Raw genomic sequence first — 12,452 nt, 5'->3', positions numbered from 1 at the left:
CATGCTGCGCCTTCCCTCTCCTCCCACCCCCCCCCCCCGACCCCATCCTTTAGTATACCTGTCAGTGAAGCAACAGGTGGTATTTGCTAGTGGTAAATAAATAAATATACCATCAGAGATGGGGAATCCCCCGCCATTGAAAAATAATTGAAATCAGATAAGCGTTTTTCCATTTATTACAAAAAACGTTTTTTTCAAGATGGCCGCCAGTCGGCCATCTTGGATCCGGCTACGCCCAAAATCAATAGGGTTCTTCCTTTTTAGGTGGTACATGTGACCCAAATTTCAAATCGATATGGCGAACAGTTTATGAGTTATCGCACTCACAGCTATAAATGTTGACGCCCAGCCAGCCAGACGGACGGACGACCCAGGTGACAACAATATCCCCCTTCCGCCACACGGCGAGGGATTAAAAAAAAAAAACATAGAAGTGATTTTTTTTGTTAGTTTTTGTAAAGGCTCGTCTTGCACTCGACGTGCTGCAGCAGAGCTAGTATGGGATATTTATAGTCAATTTGACCTTTTCCAATTTGACCCAATTATTAATTATTTTATCCATATTGTCATAATCAAGGTTGTTGAAAATTTGACGACAAACTCAAATGGTAAAACATTTATGGCCTGGACAGAGGACACAAACCGCAAACAACAGGGCTGTTGAAAAGGAATTTGTTTACAATAGAGTGAGGAACATTGAGGAAGTTTGCTAGGAATGTCCTTTCACAGCATGATCGTTACTGTTAAGACTGTGAAGGTTTCTTCGTGATGTGAATGGACAAAGTAATTACACATTGGATAGAATTGACTGAAAAGGTTGTGGTTATGTTAATTTTTTTTTTCTTTACTTCCAGTAGGTGTAGAGAACAGCGATTCTGAGCCGATACACCACCTTAATGCGCAACCTTGCTGCATAAATGCACATAGCGTGAATATCGATTTTTTTAGACCTCAGCAGACAATGACGGACCCAAGAACTCTTCGAGGAGGTATCATTAAGCATTATACGTACTGTGGTAACGACGTTTACCCCGTTCAAACCCAATTGCACAACTTGCATTTATATGGGTGTATGTATTTACAGTCGTGGCCAAAAATATTGGCACCTTTTTCAAATAACGCACCATTTCTTCAAGAAAATTATTGAAATTTAAAAAATCTTTGTGTCCACATATGTATTTCTTTGGTTTGCAGTGGAACAAAACAAAAAAAGCTGAAAAAAATCCCAAATCTTAGCTTATTCCACACACAAATCCGAAAATGGCCTGGACAATATTATTGGCACCTTTGAGAAGTTGTTTGAAATAATTAGATTTCAAACAGGTGATTTTCCTTTACTTTGAAATTGAAATCACCTGTGGTGAGTTGCAGGTGTCTGTAGTATTAACAAAAAAAAACACATCACTCATTCAACAAGTTTGAATTGAGGAAAGGAGTCATTCTCCTGTTTTGTGTCACTGAGTGTACCACAATCAGCATGGAGGAAAGAAAGAAAAACAGAAAATTGTCTGAGTAGGACAGAAACAAGATTGTAGCCAAACATGGACAATCTCAAGGCTACAAGTCCATCTCGAGAGACCTTGATGTTCCTGTGTCCACCGTACACAATGTTTTCAGGAAGTTTAAGGCCCATGGCACTGGAGCCAACTTCCCACGACGTGGCCGCAAGAGAAAACTTGATTGAAGATTGTAATAAAGAATTGTTTGAATGGTGGAGAAAGCACCTCAATCAACTGCCAAACAGATTCAAGCTGACCTTCAGACACAAGGTACGACAGTTTCAACTTGCACCATCTGTCGCTAACTCCATGAAAGGGGGTTCTATAGTAGGAGACCCAAGAGGACACAGACACAGAGACAGAGAGAGATATAAGAAAGCCTGACTGGAGTTTGCCAAAACACATCTGAACAATCCAAAATCCTTTTGGGAGAATGTCCTGTGGACAGATGAGACCAAATTAGAGCTTGTTGGTAAAGTACATCATGTATGTTTACAGAAAACAAAATGAAGCTTCAAAGAAAATAACACCTTCCCTACAGTCAAACATGGAGGAGGTGCAGTGATGTTTTGGGGTTGCTCTGCTGCCTCTGGCACTGTGTGCTTTGATTGTGTGCATGGCATCATGAAATCAGGAGATTACCAAGGCATTTTGGAGCGCAATGTTGAACCCAGTGTCAGAAAGCTGGGGCTCAGTCGAAGGTCATGGGTCTTGCAGCAGGACAATGACCCCAAACACACTTCAAAAAGCATCCAGGATTGGTTCAAGACAAAACACTGGACTATTCTGAAGTGGCCAGCAATGAGCCCAGATCTAAATCCCATTGAACACCTGTGGGGAGATCTGTAAACAGCATTTGGGAGAAGGTACTCTTCAAATCTGGGAGAAATGGAGCAGTTTGCACATGAAGAGTGTGACAAACTGCCAGTTGAGAGGTGTAGGAAGCTCATTCATGGCTATAGGAAGTGCTTGACTGCAGTTATTTTGTCCAAAGACTGTGCTACCAAATATTGTCGAGGGTGTCAATAATTTTGTCAATGCCATTTCTTTTTATTCTCTGATTTAAAAGGATATATTAAGTTCTGAATCAAAAACAAAGGTTCTGTAATATTAACACTGAAATAATGAATTGTGGAGACCAAATACTTTTGTTAATTTCAACTTATTTTCGGAGAAAATTGTGAGTTATTTGAAAAAGGTGCAAGAGTGCCAATATTTTTGCCCATGACTGTACATGTTCCTTTTCCTGCTTTTCTGAAATAATCTTTATTTTTTGTGTTTGTTGTCCTTAAGCCATGTTCCGAAACAAACACCATATCTTGCAATGCCAATACAAATTCACTCAGTGTAGGTGGTGGCCAATATTTTGAGTTGGCACAGAACCTACTACCCTAAGACAACACATTTTAATCGTCATTGCTTTTTCTTTGAAAGGTAGGACATTGTTTCTCTTTGGAAAGTTCAGACATGTAAAGTTGAAAAAAAGATTTCTTTTTAAAGCTCACCAAATCCAAGAATGGGCCAATTGGGTCAAAATGCTGAAAGTCTGACAGTGTGGCCTAGCAGCTATTCCCAGAACCCTTTCAAAGCAAAGAGAACAAACTTAAAAGCAGCATTTTATCAGGAAATCAAAACGGAGAGAGCAGTCTATGAATCAGTTGGTTGAAGCCAACTAGTCAGCTTGAACAATTATAAATGACTGAAATAACAAGCGAGGTGTTTGAAAAGACCAGGCAATATGAATCATTTGGCAAGTGGCCTACCCATCCCTCCTCTGTCAAGTAAAGAATTTAAACCTCCACAAGGCTCACCTCATCGTACAGCGATCCACAGATATCTGCTCCGTAGATTGGTGCAACAAACGTGAGATTTTTCCAGTACTTCCTCTCCAGATCATCATAATCCACATGGCGAGGAGTACAGTGCCTGAAAAGCACAAGCATTCCTCAATACAAAAACAAACTGCCATAAATCAAAAACATTGCATATGTGGGGTCAAACCATACAATGTCAACAAATACAGCAACAGCAGCAATACCGAGGTAGGCTTCTCGTACAATTCAATACAATAGAATCTGGATAATAACCGAATGTGCATATTTTTAGATTCAGTGGAACACATATGTGCTTATATATATTCAAAAAGCCATGGCATGTGCTTATAATGGTAAATGCTCTTCAGATTGGCTACATAAATGTCAGCTTTGAAATCATTGCCATTTTAATTGTCCGCACCTCGGAAACAAATTCTAAATACACTTTCAGTCGTCAGCAAGTGTGTGCGTAAACTCCGCAACAAGAGTGTTTTTCACATCTGAGTAAAAGGCCCATTTTCCACTCCCAATCTTATTCGAACCTTTCACACTCTGCAATCATTTCCACATTTGCATCAAAGTCCTCAAGTTAAGTCTTAATTTCTTTCACGCCTGGTACTGGTTCTTACAGAGTTGTAAAAGACGATAATCACAATCTTCTTTTTACGGGTGGGTGATCAACGCTTCACCGGCACGTCCATTTTCATTGTGATGAAAAACGTCGTTTTACAACCCTATATAATAAAAGTGTCATAAAACAGCCTTTACGACCCAATATTTAAAAAAAACAACAACATTGTTTTGAATGTCCAACTCTTGAAAGTACCAGTACCAGACGTGTAAGAATTTCGGACTTCATGCTTATGTGCCAATAAAACACTGTCGTGTTTGAGTTGATAATATTGTTGCAATTCTGTAAAACCGTGTGCCTCCAAGGCAATGGCAAACAACATACATTGATCCCAAGGCAGATATTTCAATAGTACATGTATTAGTCCTTTCCATCTGTCAAGTCTAGTGGGTACAGGGGGAAGATGCGTTGCGTGGGACTGCTTCAGTAAGACTTCTTATAACTCTTTAATGTTCAAACCTTGCAGTTGTTCCACTCCTTTGCTACACCCCTCTCACACAAAACACGCAAGCAAGCACGCACGCACACAAATCAGAAAAGACAAATAGTAACCAAGCAAGCGTGTCGCGAGCGCCTCCAGTACATTTGCGTGCCAATTTTCCATTCAAAACTGCACACAAATTATCAACCACCATTTCACCTCAGACCTTCATTCCGCTCACCAAACTATACCACATGCTCACAACAACCACTTTATATGACTTCTAAAAATCCACGCAACAACCCACGCTTACATTTTCCATTACAAATGTAACCATTTACTGACAATTATTCACATTCTCGTTGCAAGGAATTTCCACCTCTTCCCCAAAATGTGCTCCAGCTACTCCACAAGCGCCTCGACTTCCACAAACTCATCGAACACTTACCACAGCCTCAAAAAGACACGGAAATGTAGGTTGGGATATTTTGGAGGCATAACTCGAAGCGCGAACGTGAGCTGGAGCTCGTTTAAAGACCTCCAGGCGGTGCAGAGATTTCCCTACAATCATCCGTTTGAATGAAGGCCAGTACACGTTCGGTTCCAGAGAGCGCCTTCCAAAACCACAGCGTTATGCAAAGATCGGGAGATGTTGTGCGCGGCCCTGTTGGCCAAGCCATTTTTCACCTCCGGGTCCTGGCGGGGTGTAGTTACGACTGCTATGAACCATTAAGGAAGCTCAATTTTGTTTGAGCTCCTTTTCATCCGATGGTTGGCTCCTCCCCTCATACGGGGCGTATAAAAGGAGCATATGCGGCTCATTCTGCAGACAATCACAGGAGCAGGCTATCGCTGGGAGCAGATTGTCGAGAGCATCGTAGGAGAAATTTTTGCCAGACATCGGACCTTGCCAGGGAAACAGGCTGCACAAGGACCAGCATCGTGTCAGCGTGACCAGGCATGGGGTCACGCATTGCTGTTGCGAGCCGGGACTGCTCCATTTCAACATCACTCATTAGGTTACGACACTTACATGTACAGACTCTTACATGATATACAATAGGATCTTTTCTCTCACGCATCTTTCTTCTACCATCGATCTCTCATCTACTGTGGACGCAAAAGAGCAATCAACGTGAGCAAGCCCGACCAACTGTTCTTTTCAGAGCAAAACCCAAGAGTGAACTGAAGAGCAAACCAAACTGAACTGCACCTCATATTTTTCCTCTAAACACAATGGCGCACCCCACTTTGCATTACACTTGTACTTCTCAAACACGCACCCCAGACACCCTCAGTATTTCTCCCTCCTCCCCTTTCCTAAGTGTTCTGGGATGCGCACTTGTGCCGGCCACGCAAGGCATCGAGAGGTCGTTAATCCTCAACTGTTTCTATCTCTCTGGGCTATCTCTAATTTTCCTCGGGTGTGTATGTGTGTGTGCGCACCTGTCATAGCATCAGTTAAAACTGTATGAAAACTTTTGGGATAACTCTGTACTGTGTACTCTTTCATGAATATCATTTGCCTTTTGCCACACCAAAAATTCCTTGCTTTCCCTGTTGTACATTTACAATAAACCCCATTACCATGCCACATAACTTTCCTCACATCCTGGTTTAAATAAATGTGTTTTGAGAAATGTTCCCAGCTCGTTTTTGTCTTTTCCTCCATTGGTGCAGCATGGCCCGCATCCTAGCTTAGCCGGAACGTTGTTCGATAGCCGCACATACTTGGCAGCTCCGCTCGGCTGCCCATAATCCGGTAGCTAATCTAAATAAGGCAAGTCTGCACTGAGGGCGCGATTTCCCGATAAGGGCACGTGTCCTTCGGTAAGCAGTTGTTAGACGGAGGACCCCAAGTCACATGGTCAAGTTATTGGCGTTCGAATTAGCGACCCGTCGCAGCACAAAGTTATTTGTGTGTGACGGCCTGAGATTCCGGGTGAGTACGGAGAGGAGCCAGAGACAGCCCTTCCCTCGTGGTTTCCCCAACGCCACCGGGTCCGCAACAATGTTTTCGGTTTTCAAAGCCTTACTATGACATTTTTGTATGCGCTTATTTTGAATGGAAAAATAAAATAGGAAGGCCTGTGTACGCTTATTTTTCATATGCGTGTTTATTCATGCATATGCTTATTATCCAGATTCTACTGCAACTGCACAGCCTATTAACTAAAGCAAATCCATGGTTAAAATTACAGGCCCAGTAAGAAAGAAATATTCCATTATTCCTGATGTATATTTGCAATGAAAAAAATGGCGGAGCGGAGGGAGTCTATTTTTCGAATTGCAGGTAAACCCGAAAGGCAGTGTTGAGGGACACCTTTATCAGCTTATCCATTTCCTTAAACAATGTGGTCAGGCCACATGGGCTCTGACCAGCATGCCCATTTAAAAGGCATTTCCTTCCTTCGAACACTGCAACTCCTCTTCAGATGGACATGCCTTGTGAAATGGAACATCACATGAATGAACTTACAAGCATGCTTATACATCCTGCTCCATGAGCCCCACCATTCCTTCAAAGAAACTGCAGATAAGAAAATAGGAACAGGAGTGGATGCCACAAACAAAACAAAAAAAAAGAAGTTGTGGCCAGTCTTGATGTCACATCACACGAACCACATCTGCATACACGTATAAAACAAACTGCTTGCTATTTAACAATCAAATTAACAAAAAAAGTAAACTGCCTTATAAGTGAGAACAGCAAGCTTTTTGATTTCAAGAACAAAAATACCAGCCAGCTCATCAGGGGAAATGTGAGCAGAACTACAAGCATGTGGGAACAATTGGGATCATTAAAGAAAAAGAAAAAGTTGTCGCTAGAAGCGGCAGCAGGCAGTCATAGCAAGAGAGACAGAGATAGAATGGTGAACCTTGAAGTGAATTGGAAGGAAATGGCTGAAATACAGTACAATGCCAAAGTGTTAAGGCCACCTTGAAAATAAACATTTGTATTGTCACATTAGCATATTTTGATTACTGAAAGGTGTTATAATGATCATGTTTCATTAAAGAAACAAAAATAGGACTGCACGTCCTGAAACTCACCGAGAGCAGGTCACTCAACCCCCCCCTCCCCACCCCCCCCGCAGACTCCCTTAGACCCTGATTTTTTTTTTTACTGCCATGAACAAACTTTGGTACAGCATGGGTTATGAATGTTGTGGTCAAGTTTCATTGAAATATTGTGTGTGTAATTTTGGAGAAGACAGCAAATACCTATTTTGGTTGTGGGGGGGGGTAAAAAAAAACCCTGTTTTGAGGGGGTTAATGAGCGCAGATTTTGAGGAGGTTAATGACCGCTCCTTAATGAGCGCAGATTTTGATGCGGTCGATACACTTTGGTACATCACGGGTGATGAAGGTTGTGGTCAAGTTTCATCGAAATTGTGTGTGTAGTTTCGGAGAAGATAGGAAATACCTATTTTGGGGGTGGGGGGGTAAAAAACCCCTGTTTTGAGGGGGTTAATGAGCGCAGATTTTGAGGGGGTTAATGACCGCTCCTTAATGAGCGCAGATTTTGATGCGGTCGATACACTTTGGTACATCACGGGTGATGAAGGTTGTGGTCAAGTTTCATAGAAATTGTGTGTGTAGTTTCGGAGAAGAGAGGAAATACCTATTTTGGGGGTGGTCAACCCCCCCCCCCCCAACCGCCACCTTCATGAGCGCAGATTTTGATGTGGTCAATACACCATCAGATATGAAGCTTGTGGCCAATGTTCATCAAAATTGTGCATTTTTGGTTCAAGTGATAATGACTGAAGTATTTACGGACTGACTGACTTGCTCACTCACTCACTCTGCTCGATCGCACAAGCTCACCTGACTAAAGTCCAGGTGAGCTAAATGAATTGTATTTTCTAATTTTAACATGTGAAATTTCAATATTTTGTGCGACCACCTTTTTCATGCAAAACAGCAGATATCCATCCACCTTGGAATGTTTTCTTGCAATTTCTGGAGAAATTCCATTTGCAGGTTGTTCCATGTATTCTGCACTGTTTCCCATAATTCATCTTTTGATTTTGGTTGTTTTTCAATTTTCTTCCTGTCCAAATAATCCCAGACAGTTTTGATGAAGTTCAGGACAGGTCCATTATAATGGTTGTAGAGTTCCTGACTGCATTTCTTAATGACATTTCAAGTGTGTTTTGGGTAGAATTTATGCTGGAAAACAAAGTTTTCACCAATTAACATCCTTTCTGATGGGATACCATGGTAGATTAGGATCTGCTTGGACTTGTCAGCATTCATTGTTCCTTCAATTTTCACCAAATCACCAATGCAAGCAGCAAAAATCAATCCCAAAACCTGAACAGAGCCTTCATCACACATCCCTGAAGGTTGTAGACACATATCCTTATATTTTTCACCAACCCTTTGTCTAACACATTGCCCTCTTTGTTCCAAAAATTCCAGCAGGATACCATTTGAAGAGGGGGAGGGATGGTAGGTGAATACACTGAGGTGCTTCCAGGTGTTAGAGAAGGGAGCCAAGTTTGTAAGTTCATTCTTGAGGTTGGTCAGATGTTTTCTGGCTATTCTAGGAGTGGACACACTTGTTGCAGCCTTGTTGGATTGCAATGACATTGCCTTCAGTCGAATTTGCCTTCCAGAAAAAGAACGCATGTTGTTTCAGAGCAACTGCCTCACCACAGGATTCAGTCTACCATGTGTCGGAAGAAAGGTAAGATATAATTGAAGACGTGATGGGATGAATCTGTACATGAGAGAGCAGGTTTATGTGGAAGAATTCCCAGGCTGAGTTAACATCAGTTAAGTTAACATCATCAGGGTGTGGGAGATCAGCCCTGAAGAGAGATGGCTGTTTGTAGTCCCTGCCAATTTGCTTGAGTAAAATGTCAGACTCATTGGCATCGAGGCAGCTCTCTGAGAATAGCCAGAGATGTTGACTTTCACGAGCATATGATCTGATGAACCAATTGGAACGGAGGAAGAGCAGGAGGCATTTGTGGGAAGGTTAGTCATCACCAAGTCCAGAAGGGAGGATTTGCCATTGGGAGAAATCCGGGTTGGAAAGTTTACAGATTGAGCCTGTCCCATGGAGTCACAGAAGTCCTTTGCTGAAGTCCCATGGCTGTTAAGAGAGGTACCAACACCCAGCCACATTGCATGGTGACAATTGAAATAGTCGCATATGAGGAAGAGAGAGTTGGGATGAATGGTTAAAAGTTTGTCCATGTTGTCTGAAAGAGAGATTTAGATGGAATTGTCACTGTTTGGAGGACAGTTCAACACAAAATGAACAATTGGAGGATGAACAAGAGGTGGGAGCGGAGGGGAAGTTGCAGCCAGAGGTTGTCCTGGGGGTTGTGAGGTGAAAGGTCAGTGCAAGGGCAGTGGGAAATTGAGCTATTGATGTGAAGAACAACTCCCCCACTCGGGAGTGGTTCAGGCATATCAAATCGGAGGAGACAGTAACTGGGGAGTGACAATAACAGAATCCTTCCTCCCACAAGACGTCCCTGATTCCTTCGGGCTTAAACAGATGATGTCTGGTTTATTGGCAGCGGCCTGCATCGAGCGATCTGTCAAGTTAGAACGGAGACCTCGGATATTTGATATCCACAGTGTTAGAGATGGGGGAGGAGGCGTTGGGATTTTGCAGGATGGGAGGGGGGGAGCGGCAGCGGGGGAGGGAGGGAGGCTTTGAGTGGTCAAGGTGAGGCTTGGGGAGGGTGGGGAGAGGGGGAAGATTTATGAGTGTGAGGTGCAGGAGAGGTGTGAGGGTGTTGGGTGTGTGAAGGTTTGAATGCATGGGATGTGGGTGAAGGTTTTTGAGGGTGAGGTGAGGGGGAAGCTTTTAGGTGGGTGGGATAAAGGGGGGGCATTGATAGGGATTCAGAAAGGGGGGACATGAAGCTTTGAGGGGGTGGGGTGGGGGTGTATGCTTTTCCATATTCCAAACTTTGACAAGACGGAGATAAATATCATGAAATGGGAGATTAGAACACTTGTTAAACGCACGGAGAAAATATGCACTGTATGAGCAAGGGTGTGGGGGGGGGGGGGGATGAGATTTGTGGATGAGGCACAGAGCAGACAAAAACCTCAGAAAAAGAATCCTTTTGAAGAAGAGGAGACATATCGTGGTGGAGAAGAAAAAGTGTCACATTTGTGAAAGACACGATTGAAATGCATTTTTAAAATGATTTTTTTTTGTTTGGCTGTTTCAATTTTTTGAAACGAGGAAACGAAATTGAAATTGGATAGGATAGGATAGTGTAGTGTACTTACAATAATTAAATTAGTGATTGTATCTCTATGTCCTCCATCATATAGATACATTGAATAATTATTGCAAGTACTGCACAATAAAATCTGTACATTAAAAGAGTTTAAAATGTATGCTTTCCTGGAGGGAGAGGGGTTAAAAAAAAACTCAAGGCACCCCATACAACGAATCCCACATGCCCACAATAGCTTGACGGCATACGCATTAACTTATCGCATTCACACGAAGGTTCAGACAGGAATACGTTAAAAATAACAAGGACAAAAAAAAAAAACCTGATCCCCCATGCAATGCCTGCGTAGTCGGTGCTGGTGGTTTGAGGGGATGGGGGGTGACGAGCTATGATGGTGGAGCTTTCGATGGGGAGAGAAGTATCTGGTGGCATCCCAGAACACAACCTCTCGGAGTCTGTGTGCTAGTCCGGCTTTTCTGGGTCCCATCTCTCTTGCCACATCCACTTGGAGTTCACGCTCGGTGCTGACTCTACACACTCAATCAAACTCCTCTCGCCTTAAATGATCATCCCAGCCTGGCGTTGGCTTACTGGTTTGGGTGGACTGGCCTAAGATCTTAGGGTCTTGAGTTCAAACCACTATAAACCCTTTGAATTAACAGACGGGTTGATTCAGTTTGTCATTCTTCCGAGGTAAGCAAAATGAGCAACAGCTTACTGGTAACAGGGGCATTGCATCAGCAGCACAGCCATGCCCCCCAAAAATGAGGTAGCCAAGCAGCCACAGGTCGCATACAACTAAATAAATAATAACTGCTCGTTCCGAAAAACCTCGAGCCAACTCCAGAGGAAACTCCAATTTTGACTGCCACTCGAGTGGCTCTTCCCTCAACTGCTAGTTCTGACTGCGCAAACTGTACCCACCCCTCGGCTTCCTCTACCTCGCACCGATTAGTTCTCCTCCTGGTCTCTCGCCACGCCCACAGTTGTGAGCGGTTTCAGGCAGTCCTAGCAGTTTCCAGCAAGGGCTACAGTTCTTACCTTGGTGCACAATTGTGAGGCACAACTTTTGCTCTCCTCAAGGAGGGTTCACTGGGCATAATGCAGTTCACTTTAAAGGAAATACACACAGATTACATTGGGAGTTATTTAAAGATTTAATGTGGGGAATTTTGTAGACACGTTACGGTAGGGAGGGGTAAAGATAATCATCTTCTGAAAAAAAACTGACACATACCAAGTCCTTTTTCACAGAGAAACCACAAACTTGTACTCAACATGTACTCATGGTATAACTAATCTATTTAAACCTGGTACCCCCTATGAAGTGTATAACCTCATGATCCTCTCACGATTGTATAACCTCGTGAGCCTCTCAAACTGTTCATTACAGGTCCAGCCTAATTTATTGCCCGTCTAGTAGCTGGTGATGAAACAGCTTCACCACTGCAATACTTAAACCAAAATGGAATCCAAGCAATGAAAGCAACAAGGGAACACTACATCCCAATAAATTTTGCACCCAACATTTATCCTGCAAGCCCATGGTCTTCATTTTCTGGGATGCCAGCAGAATCTCACATATTGACGATATGTGTCACAAAACTACAATCAATGGTGAATTTTGTTACGGATTTTAGAATCCGGTCTGATGAATGCATCCACACATCCAGGTCCTCAGACAGTTATTTCCTTAAATGCATGTTCAGATTAGCCCCATCCCCATGTCTAATGGGATCTTAAATGCAATGCGTTGAGAAGGGTAAAGGATAGATCCCCTCTCTTATGGGAAGCTTTTTTATTTATGACAGACAAGTTCACACACATCTTTCACGAGCTCAGAAGCCCACCCTTATATTTCCTCAGCAG

The 12,452-nt window shown here is 42.9% G+C and overlaps 1 protein-coding gene across 4 annotated transcripts in view; it reads right to left on the bottom strand.

Moving 5' to 3' along the window:
• The window catches only part of LOC147024428 (lysine-specific demethylase 4C-like), an 88,934-nt gene that overhangs the window by 52,946 nt on the left and 23,536 nt on the right, over positions 1-12,452 (bottom strand). For all 4 annotated transcript variants that reach the window (XM_085884370.1, XM_085884371.1, XM_085884369.1 and 1 more), the window contains exon 4: positions 3,311-3,425. In XM_085884370.1, the coding sequence (XP_085740496.1) occupies positions 3,311-3,425 (115 nt within the window). The remainder of the gene's footprint in view (positions 1-3,310; positions 3,426-12,452) is intronic.

This window comes from Eptatretus burgeri, chromosome 6 (assembly GCF_056783735.1).
Source record: "Eptatretus burgeri isolate ZD-2024b chromosome 6, Ebu_testis_v1, whole genome shotgun sequence".
Taxonomy (NCBI): Eukaryota; Metazoa; Chordata; class Myxini; order Myxiniformes; family Myxinidae; genus Eptatretus; species Eptatretus burgeri.
The sequence above is the reverse complement of the archived record's forward strand: the minus strand, read 5'-3'. Positions and strand labels throughout refer to the sequence as shown.